At 31.7% G+C, this 22,644-nt stretch overlaps 3 protein-coding genes across 3 annotated transcripts; 1 reads left to right on the forward strand and 2 right to left on the reverse strand.

The window, feature by feature from the left end:
- Positions 1–3,633: 3,633 nt before the first annotated feature.
- HELRODRAFT_65176 (hypothetical protein) lies at positions 3,634–8,541 on the forward strand (the record flags this gene model as incomplete). Its single annotated transcript, XM_009021237.1, has 13 exons — positions 3,634–3,881; positions 3,960–4,061; positions 4,212–4,279; positions 4,715–4,780; positions 4,949–5,070; positions 5,203–5,378; positions 5,845–5,948; positions 6,296–6,414; positions 6,560–6,672; positions 7,217–7,300; positions 7,391–7,517; positions 7,855–7,974; positions 8,374–8,541. 13 exons carry the CDS (start codon positions 3,634–3,636, stop codon positions 8,539–8,541), a joined length of 1,617 nt encoding a protein of 538 aa, XP_009019485.1.
- Positions 8,378–15,563, reverse strand: HELRODRAFT_94381 (hypothetical protein). Its single transcript, XM_009021238.1, has 14 exons — positions 15,124–15,563; positions 14,676–14,876; positions 14,360–14,446; positions 14,067–14,182; positions 13,852–13,986; positions 12,829–12,975; positions 12,555–12,690; positions 12,388–12,483; positions 12,033–12,319; positions 11,712–11,892; positions 11,383–11,426; positions 11,228–11,262; positions 10,308–10,853; positions 8,378–10,142 (listed from the first exon to the last, which is right to left on the reverse strand). Exons 1-13 carry the CDS (start codon positions 15,446–15,448, stop codon positions 10,571–10,573), a joined length of 2,073 nt encoding a protein of 690 aa, XP_009019486.1. The 5' UTR covers positions 15,449–15,563; the 3' UTR covers positions 8,378–10,142; positions 10,308–10,570.
- Positions 15,564–17,062: 1,499 nt separating this feature from the next.
- On the reverse strand, positions 17,063–19,502 carry HELRODRAFT_161308 (hypothetical protein; the record flags this gene model as incomplete). The annotated part of the gene is made up of 8 exons (XM_009021239.1): positions 17,063–17,217; positions 17,420–17,471; positions 17,542–17,613; positions 18,258–18,346; positions 18,543–18,608; positions 18,754–18,853; positions 19,038–19,162; positions 19,484–19,502. The coding sequence occupies 8 exons, from the start codon at positions 19,500–19,502 to the stop codon at positions 17,063–17,065; spliced, it is 678 nt and encodes a 225-aa protein (XP_009019487.1).
- Between the last annotated feature and the right edge of the window lie 3,142 nt (positions 19,503–22,644).

Raw genomic sequence — 22,644 nt, forward strand, 5'->3', positions numbered from 1 at the left:
TTGTGGTGGGAGTCAGCACGTTTCATGATGGTAATCTCATGGTAAGATAAGTTGCTCCTTACTTTTTTTCAATGGCTTGTTTTTTATTTTAAAAAATTAACTTTTTCTTTCAATTTTGTTTTTCAGTATCCGGTAAAATTCATTTCCTCAGTGCGTGTCAGACGATGGTCGGTGCAAAGGAGGTTCGTCCGTAGTGGGTGAAGAAGTTTCTGGAGGGTACGCGCGCGCACATTTACATACACGCACACACATAAATACAACACACACATACACAACATCCATTCATTCGGTGTCGTTGTTATGTTTCTCTTCAACTTTCTATTTTCTTTACCGGACTTAATTTAATTCATAGGTAAGTTAGGGATTGAGATGAGTTGAACAACTATAGGTAGGCTAGGGCTTAACATTAGTTAAAAAGTTTCAAGTAAAATATTAACATTAACATAAATTAAAAGCTTCAAGTAAAATTAAAACGTTGAAATATGTAAAATAAATGAGTTGAGTTATCATTACAGGTAAGCTAGGGCCCTGAGAGTAATTTAATTGTAGGTAGGTGACTGACTACTATTCTTGCGACTTTTTAATATTTTTTTTGTGGTGTGTTTGTTTTCGCTTCTTAGCACCGCACAACACCAACAAAACAAACTACAATTTTTTTGTCGTCGCCTTAAATTTTACCATTTTTGAACAATCTTTTTAATAATGTCTATTTATTTTTTTGTAAAATGTTGACTGGTTTCTAGTTTCTTATTTTGGTTATATAATTTTTGGATATTTCCTGATTTACTTTGTATATATGCATGCATGAATAATTTCTGTTTGGTATGTTGGTTTAGTCATTATGATATGCTGTGAACTGTCCTTACTAAATATTCATGTTTCGTGATAATTATTTTTTATCGATCGATATTTTGTTATATTTGTTTGTTTAAAATCTGAACTTTTTAAAAAATTGACATTTAACAAATTTTAATTTTGTCACTTTTCATCTTTTGATGATGTCAAATAAAAGCAACTGTTGTGTTTTTCTTTTCATACTAAAATCTCGAATACAAACATGTACAAAGAGACACAGACACACATACATACAAACATACATACATACACGCATACATACATACTGCCATCATATATACGCAGTACAATAAACATTCATGTCATTTCTGTCAATGTATTTTAAATATGCTATACTGTTAATCTTGTTAACTATGATGACGATCATCATAATCACAACCACCATCAACGAACAACAATAGCAACAATATAATAATAAATACAACAACAACAACGAAATAAAAATAGTTGTTCTCATTATGCATTTCAAAAGCTTGCATTCTTCTTTTAATACAAGCGTTATATATATATATATATATATATATATATATATATATATATATATATATATATATGTGTGTGTGTGTGTGTGTGTGTGTGTGTGAGTTTGTTTGTGTGTGTGTGCGTGTATGTGTATTGTATATTTTTATCTATTTATTGAAACGTTATTTTTTACGCATACCTCTTGTCTCATTCTCTCTCTCTCTCTCTCTCTTCCTTACTTTATATATATATATACATATATGACGGCTGGTTGGCTGGCTGACCGACCGACCGACTGACTGATTGTTTGATTGATTTATCTCATAGTATTGTATACATGAGAAAAAATCCGATTAAGCCAACCTACGGCTTTTTCATCTGACAAAAGCAATTTCTATATTTATATTGACAAAAATAATTGTGATATGAATATATTGATTTATTTAAAGCATTATATGTACAAAAAAGTGCTATCGTAAGAGTTCTATGAAACCCTGTAAGCCACTGCTGTAAGCCAACGTATGATTTCAGCAGCCAGTTTCTTATGAGCACCAGCAGAATGTAAAATATTCATTGAATATAATGAAGATAGTTGTTCAAATAACAATTTTGATTTATTTAGGCCGTTTATTTCATAAGCAAACCAATTTTTAACATGATCGAATAGTGTAAAAAAAAGGGTGACTATGGTTCAATCCTACTAAGCCAACCTTCGGTTTCAGTAAGCCACCGGAATTCACCGGACCAAAAGCAATTTTTATATTCAAATTAACAAAAATAATTTAATAATACGTAATTCTATTAATCATTATTAAAATTAAATAGAATTACTACAATGTTTTAAGCATATTAAATCAAGTAAATATCTCATTTAGCTTGCTCGTTAAAATCCATGCAATTTCGTAAGCCAACAATCCAAGCACGACAAATAGCCCGACCGATAGATCGAATTGATCGATTAGTCCTATTATTCTAGTTATGTGGTTTGGAGCAAGGGGAGACATTACTGAAAATAATTAAAAGTTGAAAAAATTGAGGCTCTTTGCATATCTCCGCTTCAACCCATAAGAAGGTGTTGTATGCTGGTAAATAGGCCTCCCCTTGCTTTGTACCCGTTGAGAAATGTTATAGTTCAATTTCTAAAACTAAATAGATCTATCCGCCGATTATGAAGTAAAAATCATGGAATTATATAACTGGAAGCGCCCTACCAGCGTTTTAACATTGAAAAATTTTTCAATGGCAAGTTACCTCTGGAAGCAAGTTTCTAAAAATTAATAATTTGTTTTAAAAGTGAAACTATCTTTTTAACAGATACGTTTAAAATTTTGTTACACATTTTGTAATGTATCATATTTTATAGAGGTTTTGTGGTTTTTCTAGTAAAAATTGGTTTAAAATTTTTATTTTTAACTTTTATTATAAGCTTTTATTATTTAGTTTAACTTAGTTGTACCGTGGGAGGATCTTATGAGTCTCTTTAAACTGTTGACTATAAATAAATATTGCTGGAAAAACCACTTTGCCGTCTCCGAGATTACCCCGTCATACAGCAATATCTATCCTAAAACAGCATCTAGTATCACCTTTTAAAACATTTTGAAATTTTAAATAAAAGCAATATTCAGAAATTATTAAATATACGATCGTAACTTTTGACTTGGGCGATAAAAAATCACCTTCCAACTTCCCTCCGAAAGTAAGCTCTTTGTTCGACCGTCAAAAATGAGCGAAGGCCGTTATATTTATTCTTATATGGTTTATCCATGTGATTTTTTTTAAATGTTACAAAATTTGAAGTTTTAGTCGCACCGCTGTTGTGGCAAAAAGTGGATTTTGTTGTAGTCTTAGTGTTTCGTTTTCATTTTAAATTTAAAAAAAAGAATGAAACGTAATTCGAGAATTTTTCTGTTGATCGCCTTGGTGGTTGTCACTTTCTTGTTTTATTTTTATGTTTTTAATCCGGAGGTTAGTGTTTTTTCTTGGTTCTTGGTTTTTTTTGCAATTTTCAATTTTTTAATTTAATTTAATTAATGTAATTTAATTTATTTTAATATTTAAATTAAATTAATAAAATTAAAATGTAATTTTTTTGTTCTTTATTTATTATAATTATAAATTATAATTATATTTTATTACATTGAATGATGTTGTGGAGATCCTGATCATTATTAGCAATTTGGAATAATTAATTAAGAAGTTATTAATTAAATAAATCATAATTAAATATTAATAATAATTTAATTTAGTCATTAATTAAATTTTAATGTTTAATTTAATCTAATCTTATGATAGCAGTACAAATTTAAAACTTGAATGTTACAGGAAAATTTGAAAAGCCAGCATATTGTTGACTCTATTTTTTGGAATTCAAAGCATTCTTATCGAGTGAGACCCACCATTAAAGATGATAGGTTGCCATTGTCAGAATTTAATGCTAAAGAATATTTAGAAAAAACCCAACTAGTGCAGCAGCAAGATGCATTTTTGAAGCATAAATTCAACCAGGAGGCCAGCGATAACATTGGAATGACAAGAGACATTCCTGATACAAGACACTCTCAGTAATTTCAAACACAAAATTATAAATATCAGTGATCATTTCATTAAACTTTGAAAAAATGTTTCTATTCGACTTGCAGATGTCATAGTGTTCATTATGATGTAGATAAGCTTCCATTGGCCAGTATAATTATAACTTACCACAATGAAGCAAGGTCTACATTGATTCGCACTATTGCTAGGTATTCATAATAAATGTTTTTTTATTTCCACACAAATTTTATTTATTTATTCATTTTATGGGTTTTAAATTTTCTAGCACTAAACTTTATACAAGGAATATAATAATGAATTTGTCAATGTAATAATTTTTATGAAAAATTATGTTTCAGTGTTTTCAACAGAAGTCCAGACAGTTTGATAGCCGAAGTCATTGTTGTGGATGACTCTAGTGAAAGTGGTCTGTGGGATTTTTTAATGTTTTGAAATTGTGCTGGTAAAATAATAGCTATGTACCATTATAGTATTATTAATAATAATAATGATAATAATTCTAAAATATTTGAATGTATTCATGGTATTATTACTGATGATCTTTAGTTTTAAAATGTTTTTTCTCTTACAACCATTAAGATAGATCATTAGATTGTGCTGATGTATGTTTTGAAACGTTGTCAGATTGTGCTGATGTATGTTAAGAGATGATGTGATACTGGAAAATTATGATTCAAATGAAGCTTGTTAGGCGTAATAATTTACATTATTGACAATGAAGAGTTGTATAAAAATGTTCTGCGGAGCACTTTTCAACATGAAATCTTACTCGTGTTCATGCTAACATCATTTTCTTTCCTAATAATTTTTATATAATGGAGAAAAAAATTAATATTTTCAGTTGATGATGGTACAGATCTGATGAAGATTAAAAAGTTGAGAATTTTGAGAAATGAGAAGAGGCAGGGTAGCTGATTAATTAAATTAATTAATTTAATTAATTATGATTTCATCATAATCAATTTAAATACTGATGTTTTTATTAGTACTCCAATGACTCTTTGATGAGACTATTTGGTTTTGTAGTAAGATTTTTGTCTCACTGTTCTAAACAATGTGGATGTTGTTGATGCAGGTTTGATCAGATCTCGAGTTAGAGGGGCCAACATGGCGACAGGAGATGTGCTGGTCTTCCTGGACAGTCATTGTGAATGTAATGTTGGATGGTTGGAACCACTACTGCAAAGAGTTGCAGAGGTTGATGTCCAATTTTATGTGATGCTCTGCTAACGTTATGTTGATGATGTTGTCGCAGATGTTTATTGGAAATATTGTTATATCAAATTGTACAGAATTGTTTTTTATTGATGAATCCCTGATCGAACAAAGAATAGGACAAGAGTGGTGAGTCCGATCATTGACGTCATAAGCACAGACAACTTTCAATACATTGCTGCCTCTTCCAATCTGAAAGGTGGCTTTGATTGGAACCTGGTGTTCAAGTGGGACTTCCTGACTAAGAACGAGTTGAACACCCAACTGAACAATCCCACATCTCCCATCAAGTCTGTCCGTCCACCTCAATCAACTTTCCTCCATTTTTTTTGTTGTTTCGTTTTGTTTTGCAATTACTTCAAATTCAATTACGTTTCTGCTTTTTTGGCTGTGTATATTTTACATCTAATTGATAATAACTGTTTTTTCTTTCAATTGATTTATTTGTGATCAACCAACGCAGATGCATTTTAAAAGTTTTAGAGAACTCTTACTCGATGAATTTCCTACCTTTAATATATACAGCAGACAAAACAATAATGAGCTCTGATATCATAAAATATAGGCTGCTATTGAATTAATTACATATGTAAATTATAAGCTCCAAACCACTTGTAACAATATTCAATAACGTTTTTACTTCATTTTATTGTTGTTATATATTTTTTAATGAATTATTATTGGTGTCTCTGTTGTTGCATGGAGGACCAGACACAACACGACAAGCAGCCAATAAATGATACAATGCACGCGCAGGACACCGGTCATTGCTGGCGGATTGTTTGCCATCGACAAATCTTTTTTTGAAGAAATCGGAAAGTATGACACTTTGATGGATGTGTGGGGAGGAGAAAATATTGGTTGGTTGGTTGGTTGTTTGGTTGGATGGTTGGTTGGCTGGTTGGTTGGTTGTTTGGTTGATTAGTTGGTTGGTTGGTTGGTTGGTTGGTTGGTTGACTGACTAATTGGTATGTTAGTTGTGAAATTAGATAATTATTTGGTTGGTTTTCCTTTTTTGTAAGTTAGTTAGTTAGCTGTTTAAATAACATCTGATTGTGGATGCTACTATCTCAATTAAATCCAAATAGCATCTCAGCGAACACCATCTAATTAATACTCCATCCAATGGGCACCACCTAATGGATACCACGTAAAAAATACCATCTCAATCAATACAATTTAATGAGTACCATCTGAAATACCACAGAGATATCATTCCGTATATGGCAGTGTCATGGAAGTTTGGAGATTCTACCATGCAGTCGAGTGGGTCACGTCTTTCGCAAACAACATCCATATACGTTTCCTGGAGGTGGTGGCAATGTTGTTATTAAGTTAGTGCGTGTTTGTGTGTACCTGTGTGTGTGTGCGTGTGCACATGAGTGTGGAGTTGAAGATGATGAAAAAGAAAAAGTTTGCAGTGGAAAAGCCGAGAGGAAATATGGTTGAGATAGGGTTTCGATAAATGAAGTCGAAATATTTTTTTTCCAGAAACACGAGAAGAGCAGCCGAAGTGTGGATGGATGAATACAAGATGTACTACTACGCCACTGTGCCCATTGCAAGGACTGTTCACTATGGAGAGTTCGTTCTCTGCTATTTTTCAATCTATCTTCCGGTTCTTCCTGTTTCATTTTTTTTCAAGTCTAAAATATTTCTGTCATTGTATTTAATCATTTTGACTTCAATCAATTTTTACATTTTTAATGTTTACGTTGTTTATGCAAATAATTTTGTGTATACAGGATAGTGTAAAAGAAGTTTATGCGGCTTGTATCAATTGAACTATTTGACAGATTGATGTGTCTTTAATTATTATTTTCTGTTACAAAATCTACTAACATGCGTGGCGTGAGTGTCTGTAGGCATATCGTCATCAATCAATCATCGTTTTGCGTCCAGAGACCCGGTTCCCCGAGGTAGGACGTGTATTATGCGGGAATTCCCGACCCCGATATCGGTTTCTTCTTTTTCCATCCCCGGTGCATCGGGTCTCAATTTTCAAGTTCTTCACCTCGTTCCAAATCAACTTCGGGAACGCCCATTTTTAAGTCTAATTTCATTACTGACTACTTCAGTTGGAAGTCAATGAAGCCGTGATGTTGTATTGTCAATTTTTTTTAACTAGTGTGAGCAGTAGATTGGAGTTGAGAAACAAGTTGCACTGCAAGCCATTCAAGTGGTACCTGGAGAACGTCTACCCCGAACTCAAGTGATTCTCTTTTAATTTTTCCTTTAAACTACTCCATCCTCACATTTCACTTTCATTGACCGCAAAACAAACGCCCACATTGCCGCGCAGGATCCCAAGCAGTGAGGACTTGCAGCTTGGTTTCATAAAGCAATCAGACCTCTGCATCGACACAATGGGACACAGCAAGAATGAAATCGTCACCGTGTTTGCGTGTCATTACACTGGTGGAAACCAGGTTGACTTTTTTTTTCAATTTTTTTTTGTGTATTAAACGATCTATGGAATGCTTTGTTGCGACGTCTCGGGATGTTTCGTTGGGACGTCTCGGGATGTTTCGTTGAGGTGAAGACTATGGAGTCTGGAAGGTTTTGTTGAAACGTCTATGGAAGGATTTGTGTCGTGTATAATTGATGGAACGACATAACATTCTTTCAAAGTTTTCATTTCATCATTTTCGACCATTTTAAAAGACGAATTTAACAAAAGAAGCAACATGAATCGATGCTGAGAGACATTTGAATTAGAGAAACCAAATGATACATGACTCATTAAATGTAGCTGAATGTCCGCAGGATTGGTCACTAACTCGAGATAAGAAGATAAAACATTTTGACCTGTGCATCACACTGGTGGACGAGCATCCAGGAAGCACGTTGCTGCTGCAAGATTGCCATCCAGATGATACCAAACAGGTGTGTTGTTTTGACGTGTGTTGCGTTGTTCGTTGTCGTGCCTTTTTTCAATGTGAAATGTGTTATTTGTCATTGTGTGTGTGTTGTTGCGTGACAGGTTGTCTTCTAAGGTGATGTTCCTGTTTGATAACGTTGCGGTTCACTCAACTGTTATTGTTACATAAATGCGATATGTTGGATGATTTTGTGTTGTGTGCTGTTTTGTTAAAATGTTTCATCAAATTTCTGTAACAAATTCTTCTCGATTGTTGCATTTTTCACCCATTGCAACGATCAAAATATTTCTCCTAATCTCACTGAAGTGTTGCTTAGTCGACATTTCATGAGGTACGTAATAATATCAACATCAGTTAAGAATAATTAGTCAATCAATCGATCGATCACCACACACGTTTTCAGAACTGGTTGTACAGCAACAACAAATTCATGAACGTCGAGGATAACGAACTCTGCATCGACAGCGCCGACTTCGAATTGAGAGGTCTGAACGTGCAGACGTGCGAGTTCAATAAGGATTCCCAGGTTTGGGATTTCATAATAAGTAAGCAAGGCGTGCCATCACTGTGAATCCGAGTTGGTAAATATTTTATCGCTGAACTGAAATGTCATCATTGTCATATCGTTTTGTTTCAGTTATATCATCAAACAATCATGATATTAATGTGCTATCGTCACCCACAAAATTGTATCATGAAATATATCATCAAACAATCATGATATTAATGTGTTATCATCACCCACAAAATTGTATCATATGAAATATATTATCAAACAATCATGATATTAATGTGTTATCATCACCCACAAAATTGTATCATATGAAATATATCATCAAACAATCGTAATATCAATGTATTATCGTCACTCGAAAAATCTCATCACGTGAATGAAATCATCAAACTTTCATATCACCGTTCCATCGTCATATAATTTCATTTAAATCATATTGTTGTTCTGTCAACGCTGTATTTTAACCTCACAAAATCACAATTGCTTTTATCACTGCTGTCACGGACGTAAATAATTTCTTCTTGTACAACGATTTTTATTCATCAGCACGAAGTATTGTATTTTATGAACAAATTGTATTTCAATGTTCAAACTCGTGTGTGAGCCCATTTGAATATCTTTTTTTTGACAACGTGTCGTTTTCCTACCTTCTAACTTGATGCTTATAGAGGAGATTTGGTTACTCATATCAGTCGTCATGCTCATAACGATGATATTGTTAGCGATTTATTTTTAGTTGAGTTTTTTTTCTGTTGGTCATCAATTTGGTGACCCTAAGAAAGTTAAATTATAAAAGAAAAACCTCGGTGTGGGAGGAGAGATTACGTAGCATTGAATGAGAGTTAAGGCAGGATCAGATCTCTGTATCAAGTGCAATGAAATGTTGCTTGCTTCCATTGAGGTTAGTAGAGCAATCCCAGTCTAAAATTCCATGGCTATGGCAAGTATAACAATTTTGTAGCGATTGTTTATTCAAAAAAGATTTTTAAAAACTTTTACAAAATTTTGAGCTTGACACAAAGTGAAATAGAAGATACGTATTTATTGAACGTTGGTTTAATGTTTACATTAATCGCCTGAGACATTTTTTAAAATTTCTATTGCTGACGAGAATTTTTCTATATTTCAAGAAGATTATTTCTATTACACTGGTTTGCAATTTTATTAATAATTTATTGATACTTTTCCAATACATTCGCATAATGTTTTCAATGTGGTGGTGGTGAATACTTTGTTGACGATAGAATAGTTTGGTGGTATTAAATAATAAATTTCGTAGTAAAATGTAAGATCGAACAAATTTTCACTGGCATAAAATTAAAATATTAAAATATAATCAAAATATGTAACTGTCTAGTCACAAAGTGCAAATAACTCATCATGATATTTCATATTTTTTTCATTATATCGTCAAACTTGTTATTGTTTTCGTTGTTATTGTTCTGATGTTCTGAAGTTGGTTTGAAATAATATTATCTTATATTTATGTTTGTTGCTTATGCATCATGTTCCATTTATCATGATTTACTTTTTTGGTTTTCATATATTCGGTTGCATATTTTTTGCATTCATGCAATGTGAGCAGATCATTATACATGTCAATACGATGTTATATATTGATATTAATATATATATATATATATATATATATATATATATATATTCTATAAATTCTACCGGTAGAATTTTATAGAATATTGTAAAAATTATGGTCTATTACCAACATCCGGTAGAATTTATAGAAAATTGTAAAAATTATGGTCTATTACCAACATATATATATATATATATATATATATATATATATATATATATATATATATATATATATATATATATACATACACACACACACTGAGTATTATAAACAACATATACCTATCATACATTTTGTGGTTATTATACCTTATTGAACCAGCATATGTTCTAATTTTATCAAATACATAAAAGCTCTACTACTCAATGATGCGTTTCATGATTGCTGTTAATGAATGATCAGGCAGGTTTCTGGTTAGATTAGAACAATAAAAACGATATATACAAATTATTTAAAAAAACATAAAAGATGAAGCCAGTTCAAAGAACATCATCTTTCAACATTTAAATTATCATTTCCACCATTAATCGCACCATTGACATAAACTCCGGACCCCATCTGCCTCTCGACCAACTTTCTGAATGGACCGCCCTCCTTGCTCATCAGTTCTTCATACGTTCCGATCTCACAGGCCTTGCCGCCGTCGAGCACAGCGATCTGTTGGGCCCTCCTGATAGTCGACAGTCGGTGGGCGATGACCAACACCGTTCTTCCCTCCATCACCCTCACCAAGGCTTCCTGCACCAAGTGCTCGCTCTCGGCATCCAATGCACTTGATGAATGTTTTGTTTTAATTATTATAATTGCATTTAATTTGAATTTATTATTTTAATATATTTTTAGTTTATATTTACATATATTTATACAGTTCATTCAGCAAATGATTTTTAAATTTAAACACTTTCAGTCACACATTGGTGAGGTACTCTACTTAAACATGTGAGGACCATCAGATGCTACATCATTCTTTATAAATCTTTCCGCATTTTGTTATAAATACATCAGATGGATTATATTTGGTCCAAAACATTTAGTACGAAAAAAATTTCATCCAAAATGAATAAAAATCATCTTGAGCTCTAAGAACAATTTTCTGATTGCTTTTTGCATAACGACGTGAACAAGAAAATGAATGCAAAAAATTACCTTGTTGCCTCATCCAGAATAAGTATTTTTGGATTCTGTTTAACGGAATTAGAAGGTAATTAAAAAAGATTAGTGAGAAAATTTAAAGCATGAACTAACTATATTCATACGTAAGTATTCTAATTAGTCGAAATCACAAATTATAAAAAGATCACCTTAATTATTGCTCTGGCGATAGCTATTCGCTGCCTCTGTCCACCTGTTCAATTAAAAAAAAACTCCAAATATTCGGTGCATTGAACACATTCATTTCCAGTACCAGGTTTAAGCTGATACTTCGGAGTTCAATATGCTTTGTAAATATAAAAGATTAGCCTGGCATATCCAAATGCATTTTGTACGAGTTATTTGAGGAAATTTAAGTTACATATAGAAACGCAGTGAGTAAAATCTTGAGATTCAGTGAAATTAATATACACTAAGTATATGTGCATATATAATGTCAGAGTCAGAGAGAGTTATAACAATGAAACGTGTGGGCAACCTGAGAGCATGATGCCTCTCTCTCCTACCATTGTGTCGTAACCCTGTGGAAACTTTTCAATAAATGAATGAGCATTAGCTTTACAAGCAGCTTCTATGATCTGATCGGATGAGACATTGTCTGCATCAGATGCCCCATAACATATGTTGTTGGCTATCGAAGTTGAAAACAGTATTGGATCCTAAGGAGATGATTTATACGAAAATGTAACACAGTTGTATTTATTAAATTGTGAAAATCAGATGTTTATGCTTCACAATTTTTTCATGATTGCAACAACGACACTCAGATTGTTTGCATGACGGCAATGACGACACCAACCTGGCTGACAATAGACATGTTCTTTCTAAGCCAGTGAGTGTTGAGAGTTTTAATGTCCATGTCATCCAAGACCACTGACCCGCTAACGGGGTCATAAAATCTCAACAAAAGAGAGGCCAGCGTTGATTTGCCCGATCCACTGGGACCAACGATGGCAGTCACGGAACCAGAGGGAAGATACAAGTTCAAATTGTGCAGGATACCAGCTCCAGGACGAAGGGGATACGAGAATTGAATGTTGTCAAATTTCACGTTACCCTTAAGTTGCTTGGAGGGTATGATTTCACCTGGTGCATTAAATATGAATGAACATTTCGATAAAATATTTTCTAACAAAATAATCGCACAGATTCACCTTTATCTGGTATGGTGGGTTTTCTATCAATCAATTCAAATATCCTTGTACTCGATCCCACTCCTTTCATGGATTCTGCATAGAAGGAACTGATTCCTGGTTAAGAATTTCAACGATCATTTTAAAAACTACGCCCTATGCACTAACAAAACAATGAACAAGAGAACCTCCAATAGAAACTCCAACGAAGGCAGCGTACACTAAAAACGATGACAGCTCACCAACTGTGATCGTTCCGGTGCTAACCATTTTTCCACCAAAATAAAACAACAACAAAACGGTCAGATTGCCTGAAAAACCCGTCTGGTGTATTTGAAATACAACAAAGATAATTAGGGAATAATACAGAAAGGTTATTTCAAAATATTCTAACAACGGTTTAAAAAAACTTAAGAAATAGTTCTATGTATTATAAGAGAGTTGGTGCAATGGTACACTGACCGAAGCCCAGAATACTCCTTTTGCGATGGCTTCCCTGAATGAAAGAGCCAAAACATTATTGAGTTTTTCATTGTAAAGCATTCTTTCCTTCTGCTCTTGAACAAAAGCCTGCACCGTTCTGATGTTTGATATTCTTTCTTCCGCTATCTGCATAGGAAAATAATAGATATGCTAGAAATATATAATTTAAAAAAAACTAACTCGTTTATTTATTTTTTTTTTATAAATTATTACATTCTTGTAATGCTTGTTTAAATTTAATGTAATGATATCAGTATTTAAGCATTTTGGTAGATATGATCGATAATAAGATATGAATTAATTGTTACTCGTTTAACTACTGCTGAGAACTTTCGTTCAAAAGTTTCAGAATTTTATAAAAAATTTTTATACCAAAACTTTATTCGGCTTAAATGAAAAAAAACTCAAGCTTCCAAACAAAATTATTTTAAATTTTCTGGAAATTTACTTTACGATATAAAGTGTAAGCTGGAAAAGTATTTTTGCATTGACATAATGAAAAATCTAGAAGAAAGTTAGAACGCTTTTAAATCACTTTGTTGGATAAGAACTATTTTTGAAAATCAATTATAATTTATTTTATAGAAACTTTATAAAAACATGCACCAAATTATAATGTAGTCACTGTTGTCACTGGGGATGTTAAAATGAAGTAAATTAATCCAATAATTCGTGACCAAATGTAGTAAGGTTGAGCGTTGTCAGGATCAAGTGCAGTCGGGATCAAGCGTAACGGTTTAAGTGTTGCGTGATTGTTTGCCCACACACCGTTTAGTTATTAGAAAAGAACTCTTTCAATAAGGCATCGACTGAACATAAGAGTGCTTGTTTTGAACTTCCTTCTTGTTTTTTTATAATGTCATGCTATAAAATTCTTAAAGTAGTTTTTTAATACGAAATTTAAAAAATTGAAACTCGAAATATCAATCAAACAAATGTGTAAGCATAACAAATTTAAATAATAATGTTAAAAGAAATGGTTAAAAAAATAAAAAAAGGCACCTCGGCAGCAGACGCTTGAGCCTCCTGGACGCTCGTCGTTATGTTCTTCACAAACCTTCCATACAATCTGGAGAGGATGGCAAGTGGAGGGACGATGCACATGGAGATGGCAGCCAGCTGGGGACAGGTGTATACCTTTCAATTCGAATTTCATATGAGTGTTATAAAAATAAAACATAAAAACATCAACTAGAGAAAAATAAAAAAGTTGTTACCATCCATGAAACACCACCAAAGGCCTGAAGAACTGATCTCAGACCGTCTGATATATTCATTGTTAATGTGTTGCCAACCAAAGCTGTGTCCACTGATAGTCTGTTCATTAACTCTCCTGTTAATCACATTCAATATCATATCACATTTAATCATGCTTAATATCATCACATTTAATCATGTTCAAAGTCATATCACATTACAAAACTAAAAAATAAATTAGGTGATTGACCCCATACAAACATGGTTTAATTGTAAATAAATTTTAATGTTTAACAAACGAAATAAGCAAAACCTGTTTTGTTTTTATCAAAAAATGATATATCTTGTTTCATCAATGAACCAAATAATGTCTGTTGCAATCTTTTGATTATTCTGTTTCCTGAAATAATTGACAAAAACTCAATGATGATATGTATCCGAAGAGATATTTTAAAAATAATGATTTCATCGCATTTAAAAAACTTTTCAATTACAAATTATATTGCACTAATTACATTTTTAATATTACAAATGAACTTTTTCATTTGATTAACATAAACTAAGCTAATCTGGTTTACTGAAATAATTTCAAAACATTTTTACATGAAAAGGAATAAAAAAATTACTACCTGATGTTTGCATTATTACAATTCTACCAAAATTGGCAATTGCTCCTATCACAAATATGAACAGAAGGCCTCCACAAAACTTGGACAGCTTGTCAACAACCTCCTCCTGAGATGTCGTGTAAATGATGTCAATCACCCTGCCAATCCCAAAGGGAACCACCAGAGTAACGCAACTCGAGATGAGCAATAAGGTCAATGCAACTGTTTCAGTGATATAATATAATGAGAAATAAGTTTCATAGGATTATCTTATGACTTATGGTTAGGTCCGAAATAATAATTTAAAAAAAATTATAAAAAGACCACATACATATACATTTTTTAATATTTATTATACAAACATGATGAAAAGAAAAATACAAATATAAAATAGAACAAATAAAATAATATAATAATTTTGTGCTTAGTTTTTTTTTTAAATTAAAATTAAATTCAAGTAAAAACAAACCACATAGCCTTGCTCTTTCTGGTTTTGCTAACGTAAGTAAACGTTTAATCAAAACTGAATCTTTTACTGGGAACAAAGTTTTGGCGGGCTGGCGAACGTCTGTTGATGCAAAACGCCCTGCTGCTGCTTTTTGAAGAAGTTTTGTCAATGATCTTGTCTCATTGTTTGTTTTTGTCGGATAAGTTCTAAAAAAGCGTAAACTCGCTCGCAGGTTAGTTTTTGTTGTAGATTGAATTGTGGGAAATGTTTTCAAACTTTTACTTATTAAATCACCGGAAAGCAATCTTTTGAATGTAGAAAGAGCATAATAATTAAATTTGAACATACCTAATTGCTGAAAACCAAAACGAATAGACAAGTATGCGTGTGAAATTAAAAATATAAAAATAAATGAATGCAAGTAGGTGTGCAACCGGACTGATTGATCAATGATCTGTTTGTGTATGATCGTCCAGGTCGTTTGGACTGTTTAGATTTTAAAAGTGGATTAGATTAATTTTAAAAGTAAGCTTATGTTTAAATTATTTTGAAAAAAATTTAAAAAAATCACTCAGCGGTTATTACCTATTACCATACATAATACAGAATAAATATTACTTACTTATAATAACCTGTTGGTCACGGCCCAAGCCGTGCAAATGCAAATGCATGCAAGAATCCAGCGTCGATATTATATTGTTACTCTTCATTTGATTATTTCCACATAAACAGCAAAAATCGTAAATTAGTTGCCAATATTCCTCAATATTTTGGTTAACACGACTTAGGCCCACTCTATTGAACTACACATCAGAAGTGAAATGAAGCATTTGATCTGAATGCTGATTTGGAAGCAATTTATTACGCCGTCTTTTTACGCTGTAATCGATCACCCGCTGGAGTTTCCTTGCATTATATAATGGGTGCGTGACGTCGTTGCTTTTTTTGCTTGCAGAAAATTTTAATGGGAGATTTGATAGGGCATTACCAGTTTAAAATTTCACCATCCACGCTTATTCATTTCACAGACAAAATTAGCGCAGATGGACAAAAATCTTCATTCGGAGATGGATGAGAATTCGCTTGTCGTGATGTACATGTTCGGTAAGAATCATTTGGGCCTGAATTAGAGCCCTAAGCGGATATCCGCAATACAGTTTCAAACCGCGGTTACCGCATCGCAACCGCGGATAAAAAATTCACAAAATTCCGCGGATTTTCTGTGCGGTTTGCCGCAGATGCGGATTCAATGCGTTTTTAAACAAGCGCCCGCAAAATTAAATTTTTGATTTTCAAAATAAAAAAATTTTTTTCGCCTATTTGTGTGTAAGTATGCATGTGTATTCAATGACCATAGCTGAGTCTCTATGGAGTCCACGTTGATAAAGCCAAGCAAGCAGCCTCTACTAATTATTTTAGCAGATTTGAATGAATAAAGTTAGTTCAATGTTATACACGTACGAGGGTCGGGATATGACAGCTTATTGGTGGGGCTAACTTGAAAGAATGTAGTCAATCAACTACGCAGATAAGCCGAAAAATAAGTGTAAATGTAAAGAATGAGGGAAATAAGTTTAAATATATGTTAAACAATTACCAAAAGCATGCTAGCCAACAGGAGAAACCATTAAGACTAAAGATAAGCGAATAGAAAAAATATTTGAGACATAATTTGCTGAAAAAAAGAAAGGAACCATGTTTATCCAAATGATTGATTTTTAATACTTCACAATAAATACTTTACAATAACCCTAAAAACTTTTTCAAACACCCGTAGGCATATACATAGAATCATACTCATAGGTGCATTTTCAAAATTAAAATGTAACAATTTATAAAAATTATACACATATTGAACAATAAAAATTTGCTAGGAAAAAATTATTTTGAAGAAAAAAACGAAAAATAATTTTTTAATAATTAGATTGCTAGCAATTGTTAAATTGCTAGTCACAAAATTCTATGATCCGACTTTTCCTAATCTCGAGTCGGTTTTTGGATTGGCGGTAATGGCTTGCGCGGCAACTATGGCTTCATTGGCGCAGTCTTGCAGCTCTCTCAACTCTTTCAAGTATAAGAGGCGCAAAATCTTCCCAGCTTCTTTCGTTATCAAATCTATCAAATTAAATGAACATAGTCAATTAAATAAGCATTTCAAGAAAAAAGCATAATTTTACAGTCCCGTTATCTACGCAAAGAAAAATAGAATGGGATCATAACAACTATATATTATGTAGCCATTACAATTACACGTTTATAAATCTAAGAGTTATCAACAACATTCAATTTTAAAGTAATGAAATATGTAAATTGAAACCTGGAGTTTCAAAACCCAAATCAATTTTATCAAGAGATATCGACGCTGCCTGCTGAAAATAAAATAAAAATACAAGGATATAAAATTAATCAATGATTTAAAGTTAGCATAAACAAAATTACCTTTATTCCTTGCTTTTTCAATCTCTCTAGAGCATCTTTAGATAGTTTTTCTTTAACTAGCAAGCAAATAGCCTGGTTAACAAAAACATATTCACAACAATTAAATTGGTGGTGCAACGGTTAAAAGTGCCATGCCCTGCAATGCAATAATGGCTGAGTTCAATTTCAAAAAGAAATCCCTATCATATGCGTATGTGATGCGTAATTTTGCACGTATTCACATATGTTGCGTGTGCGTGTGTGAGTGAGTGTACTGCCGGTACCTTTAAATAATACATGAGAGAAAATGACCTATAACCTTTAATTATACTTCAAACTGTCAGAGATCTAGAGAACTAATGAATCAGAATGTATGATATTTTTGAATTAACCAAGTCAAATTTTAAAAATTAACTCCAAAATCTAAAAATTAAAAATATCTCGTTGGGAAAAATTTGCATGATAAATTGTAAAACCACTGTTTAAAAATTAAGATTTATCTATTTCATTTGTCATCAACATTATATCCAAAACAGTAAAGCAAGTTGTTTTTTCATGAAAGAGCCATCTATCCTATCTATCATATCATGAAACTGTTTACGTTAAGAAGGGGTTTTGGTTTTGTCTAAAGATAAAAAATCTTTTCAATAGAGAAAATAAATCTACTAAAAATGAGTTATACGGTAGTTTCAGCATTTAACAGCACTGTTGAAAGAGCAAACAAAAGCACATCAAACCCTGAGAAGAGTGAGAGAATCATTGTGAGGTGGCATGTTGAGCATCTTGCCCAGTGACGTCACACCTGCTCTGAATTCCTCTGATGTGACTGAAAAAAATATGGAAATGTGATTATTGAAATTGTAGGTAAATTGACAACAGACAAAGTGTGACATTAGACTAAGATAATTAAATAATACCCATTAGACTAAGATAACTTAATAGGTCAAATTAAATTTAAATGTAAGCATGTCAAATATTAATGAATCAACCAATTTTATATTGAAATAAGAAAATGCACCAACAGTCCATATTCTCCAAAGGGTTGCAAGAACTTGATCCACTACCATATGTAACTTTCATCTTATTAACTGTAATTGTATTATGAAACTTTATATGAAATATAAATTAAGCTAGTTAAGTTTAAAATTTTTGAAAATCACATTTTCAAAATATTTGAAAAAATGGGTGTTAAATTTATTTCAATAAATGTAAATTAAATAATAAATGTCCTACTTTTATTTCCATATTCCAATCTAATAGCCAGTGACAGCAGCCAGTTAATTACCAAGATCTTTTCTTTACTATCGACTGGGCAACCGAGATCATTTAGGTACTGTTGAGTTGAGCAAAGCAAAAATATGCCAACATTACAAAAGTATATTTCTAAATTAGTATATTAATTTTTGCAGATTTTCAATTTAGTTAACTATTAATTAAAAACAGACATTTTCAAATATATTAAAATATTTAAAAAAATATAAAGTTAGTATTAAGAATATAAAATAAATAAACAGAACCTTCAAAAAATGATTCTCCCAGTCACCAGCACAAATTTTTCTCAAGCCAGCTCGATCATCGGGCTGATAATGATTTATTCTTTTGTCTTCCAGCCAGCAAACAAAGTTTCTGAAATTACTTTCTTCTGGAAAGTTTGATTAACTTAATTCAAATGTAATTCAAAAAACATAACAAGCAAAATTTTAAGTAGTGCTATGGTTTAGTTATGTTAGATCAAACAAAAAAGTTTGTTATTGATTAATCATTGATTAATAATTTAGCAAACAAACTCTTTTTATTTTACTAGTACTAGTACTAAGGTTTTGTGAAATAAAGTTAAGACTCAGAGATACATTAAAAATAACATATAATATACTCTTCATTTTTTAAAAGGTTTTTAAAAAGTTGAATTGGATTATTCTTAGTTTAGAGAGTTGAGAGAGTAGAGTTATTAATCATTAATAACGTTTCAATTTCTGCTTCATTTTTTCAGTGGAAGTAAAAATTAAATAATAAAATTAAAAAAATAATAATAATTAAAAGAAAAAATTTTAATAGGAACAAACGTGCCAATATTCAAGAATTATTGAATTAGAACCATTCTAACTTCTGATCTACTTACTATACCATAACTAGTTGCACTGTCACACCAGCAAAAGAACACATAGTGCCAGTGCAGCACATCCACTTGTAAAAAAAAGTAATAAGAAATAGTTTTTAACAGAAAAACACAATAATTATTTGCCTTCTAAATCTTGATCAGGGGTGTGAAAATTCAACGCTTGCAACTTCCTTTTAAACATGTCGCAAAAACTTGTCTAGACGCAAAGTTTAAAATACTCTATTTTGATCTATCCAAAGCAAGTTGGGTAAGTTACACACGCACGTCATGTAAGCTGGGAACGATAGTTTGGACAAATTTGGCTTATAACATTCATATCGTAAACGTTTCTATTGCATGGAACTTTTTCACTAAAAGAAATTACCCTATTGCTCTTTTTTGTAATGTAAACCTATAAACCTTATTTAGAGCAGTTATGTCAATGATTGCACGTGAAACAATTGCTCCCCGGTCAACGACAAATTTCAGTATTATAGCACAATTCCGATGCTAAGAAGTCATGAAGATACGTAAAGGCAATAAAAATTATTTTATTTTTTCGCAGAATCATCTTGAACATTAACTATTCGGTAAGATAATATATTTTTTCATAGTTGAAGATCTTATTTGTTTCTGAGACTGAAGTTATTTAATCATAAATCACTCTGATTCATTTACATCATTTATACTTCGTTCAATCATTTTTTATTACAAAACAATTTTTCTGCTAATGATTACAAATTTTACATTTTTCATAAAAATTCCTATACAAATTCTGATTTAAGCAACTTGAGATAAGAGAGATGTTAAGGGACTTGTCTGATTTGATAATCCTACTTAGAATAAATGTTTGGATGCATTACTAAGTGTTGATCCTGCGTGGAGCAAGACTAGGGTGTTCTCAAAGTTTGTTTTTGTTTATAAAAATGTTGTTATAAGAGATATGGAAGAATTTGCATGATGTAAAAAACGAAACTTCAGCGCTGATTTCGAAATAGTTGAATAAATTGGCAAAAACAAGTCACGAGAATTTATAGAAGAAAATAAAAGGTGAAAATTAATAGGGGTGATAAAATGATAAGCACTTTGAAAATTTCACTTTGGTAGTTCGAAAGGGAAGACTAAAGCGGTTTGGAAATGTAAAAGAATATAGATTGGGCGTGCAGACGTAGGATTTGGATTGAAGGAAAAAGGTAAGACTGAAGTTAGCATGAGCGAACGAAAAAAAAGAATCATCGTGAGTCACAACTCACAAAATTAACAAGAGAACGATCAAAACACGATAAACGAAGCTTTGGACGCATTGACTTTATAAGGAAATGAACAAAATGTTAATAGAAATTGGTTTGTCGGTGCAAAAATTAATATATCGCCAAAAATATGATTTATGACAATTTTTATTGCTAATAAATTAACATTGTGAATAACCATTTAAATTGAAATGACCGGATAAAATTGAACAGAAGCGAAAAATCAACAGGAAGATAAGTGAGATTTGCTTGACGAATTACCTAAACAAACAATGCTTACGTAAAAACAAACATATATATATATATATATATATATATATATATGTGTGTGTGTGTGTGTGTGTGTGTGTATATATAATCCTGACTTCCAGGCAATAAACGTAATTTTAAATGAACGACAAAAACTCAGCAATATATATATATATATATATATATATATATATCAAACGATCCAATCACGAGATATTAGTAAACAATACTAGTATAATATACGGTAACAAGAACCCCAACCATTTAAGAATTGTTGAAGCGATCTTCAGTGACCTAAGAAAACCGCAAATTAACAAGCAGCAAAGAATAGCAACATCATTACCGACCAGAAGAATATCATTGAAAGACTTTACAAGCAAAGAGAATGAACAGAACAAAGATATAATAAACAGACAGGACAAAGATTTAATAAACGAACAGGACAAAGCAGAATAAAAGCACTTTGCACACACAGAGAATTGTAAAACCTTGAAATATCCCTATATAAGCGCCGATGATGAGTAAAATCGAAATATAGCCTTCACAACGTACACCAACGACTTTCTTATTTATTTTAATAAATTGGATAATAAGTATAAAATTACTGTTAGAAATATTGAAAAGCTCAATTGTAAACTTTCAAAAGCTAAAAATTGGGTAGATTTTATCAAATATATATATATTTGTGTGTGTATATATATATATATATATATATATATAATATTGTTAACATATGGGCAGTTTCACTAGGTTTACCGAAGGAAATATTAGATGCATTGTTAAATGATCTCGTCGAGACTGAGAAAAATATGTAGGCAGGGGGAACTATGAAATATAGTCTACAAAAGTTTTTTCAGAAAATTTCGTTCTGATTATATTCTCCAACGAAATGAAATGTGTATCTTACAGGTAACTTTCCACAATGAAATAACTGTAAGAAAAACAAAGACCAACTGTGCAACATCCTAGTTGGACAAGGTAATAAATGATTTAAACAAGCTAAACTTCATTATAACTCGACAACGGCAATGTTTATACAGGTGCACATAATAAATAAACTGTTTCGATAACATCTAACGCAATAATAGACAAAATACTTCTTAAAGTGAAAAAGGCATGGTACAGAATTAAAATATCTCCATAAATTATAATAAAAAATTAAAACAAAATAGAGGATTCAAAGAACCCAAGTTGACAACTCAGATAAAATTAACATCGTTAATTGCATTATTTATGAGATCATGAACAATCTAATAACTGACTGCATTCAAATCACCAACATGTAATAATAAAATTTTTTCGGAACAATTAAATGGAATACATAGTAAAACAACTAACAGTTGATTTGATTGAATCAAAATATCTGACCTAATGTATAACAAAAACTGAATTAATTGTACAGTGTTGCAAATTAACCAATGTCAAGAATGAATCTCAAATCTATGTTTCCCATATGTTTTTACTTAAAAACAAAGAACTATAGCCATAAAAAAGTGACGCGTTAGTAATATTAGTAGAAAAATATGT

Source organism: Helobdella robusta, assembly GCF_000326865.2.
Source record: "Helobdella robusta unplaced genomic scaffold HELROscaffold_3, whole genome shotgun sequence".
Lineage (NCBI taxonomy): Eukaryota > Metazoa > Annelida > Clitellata > Rhynchobdellida > Glossiphoniidae > Helobdella > Helobdella robusta.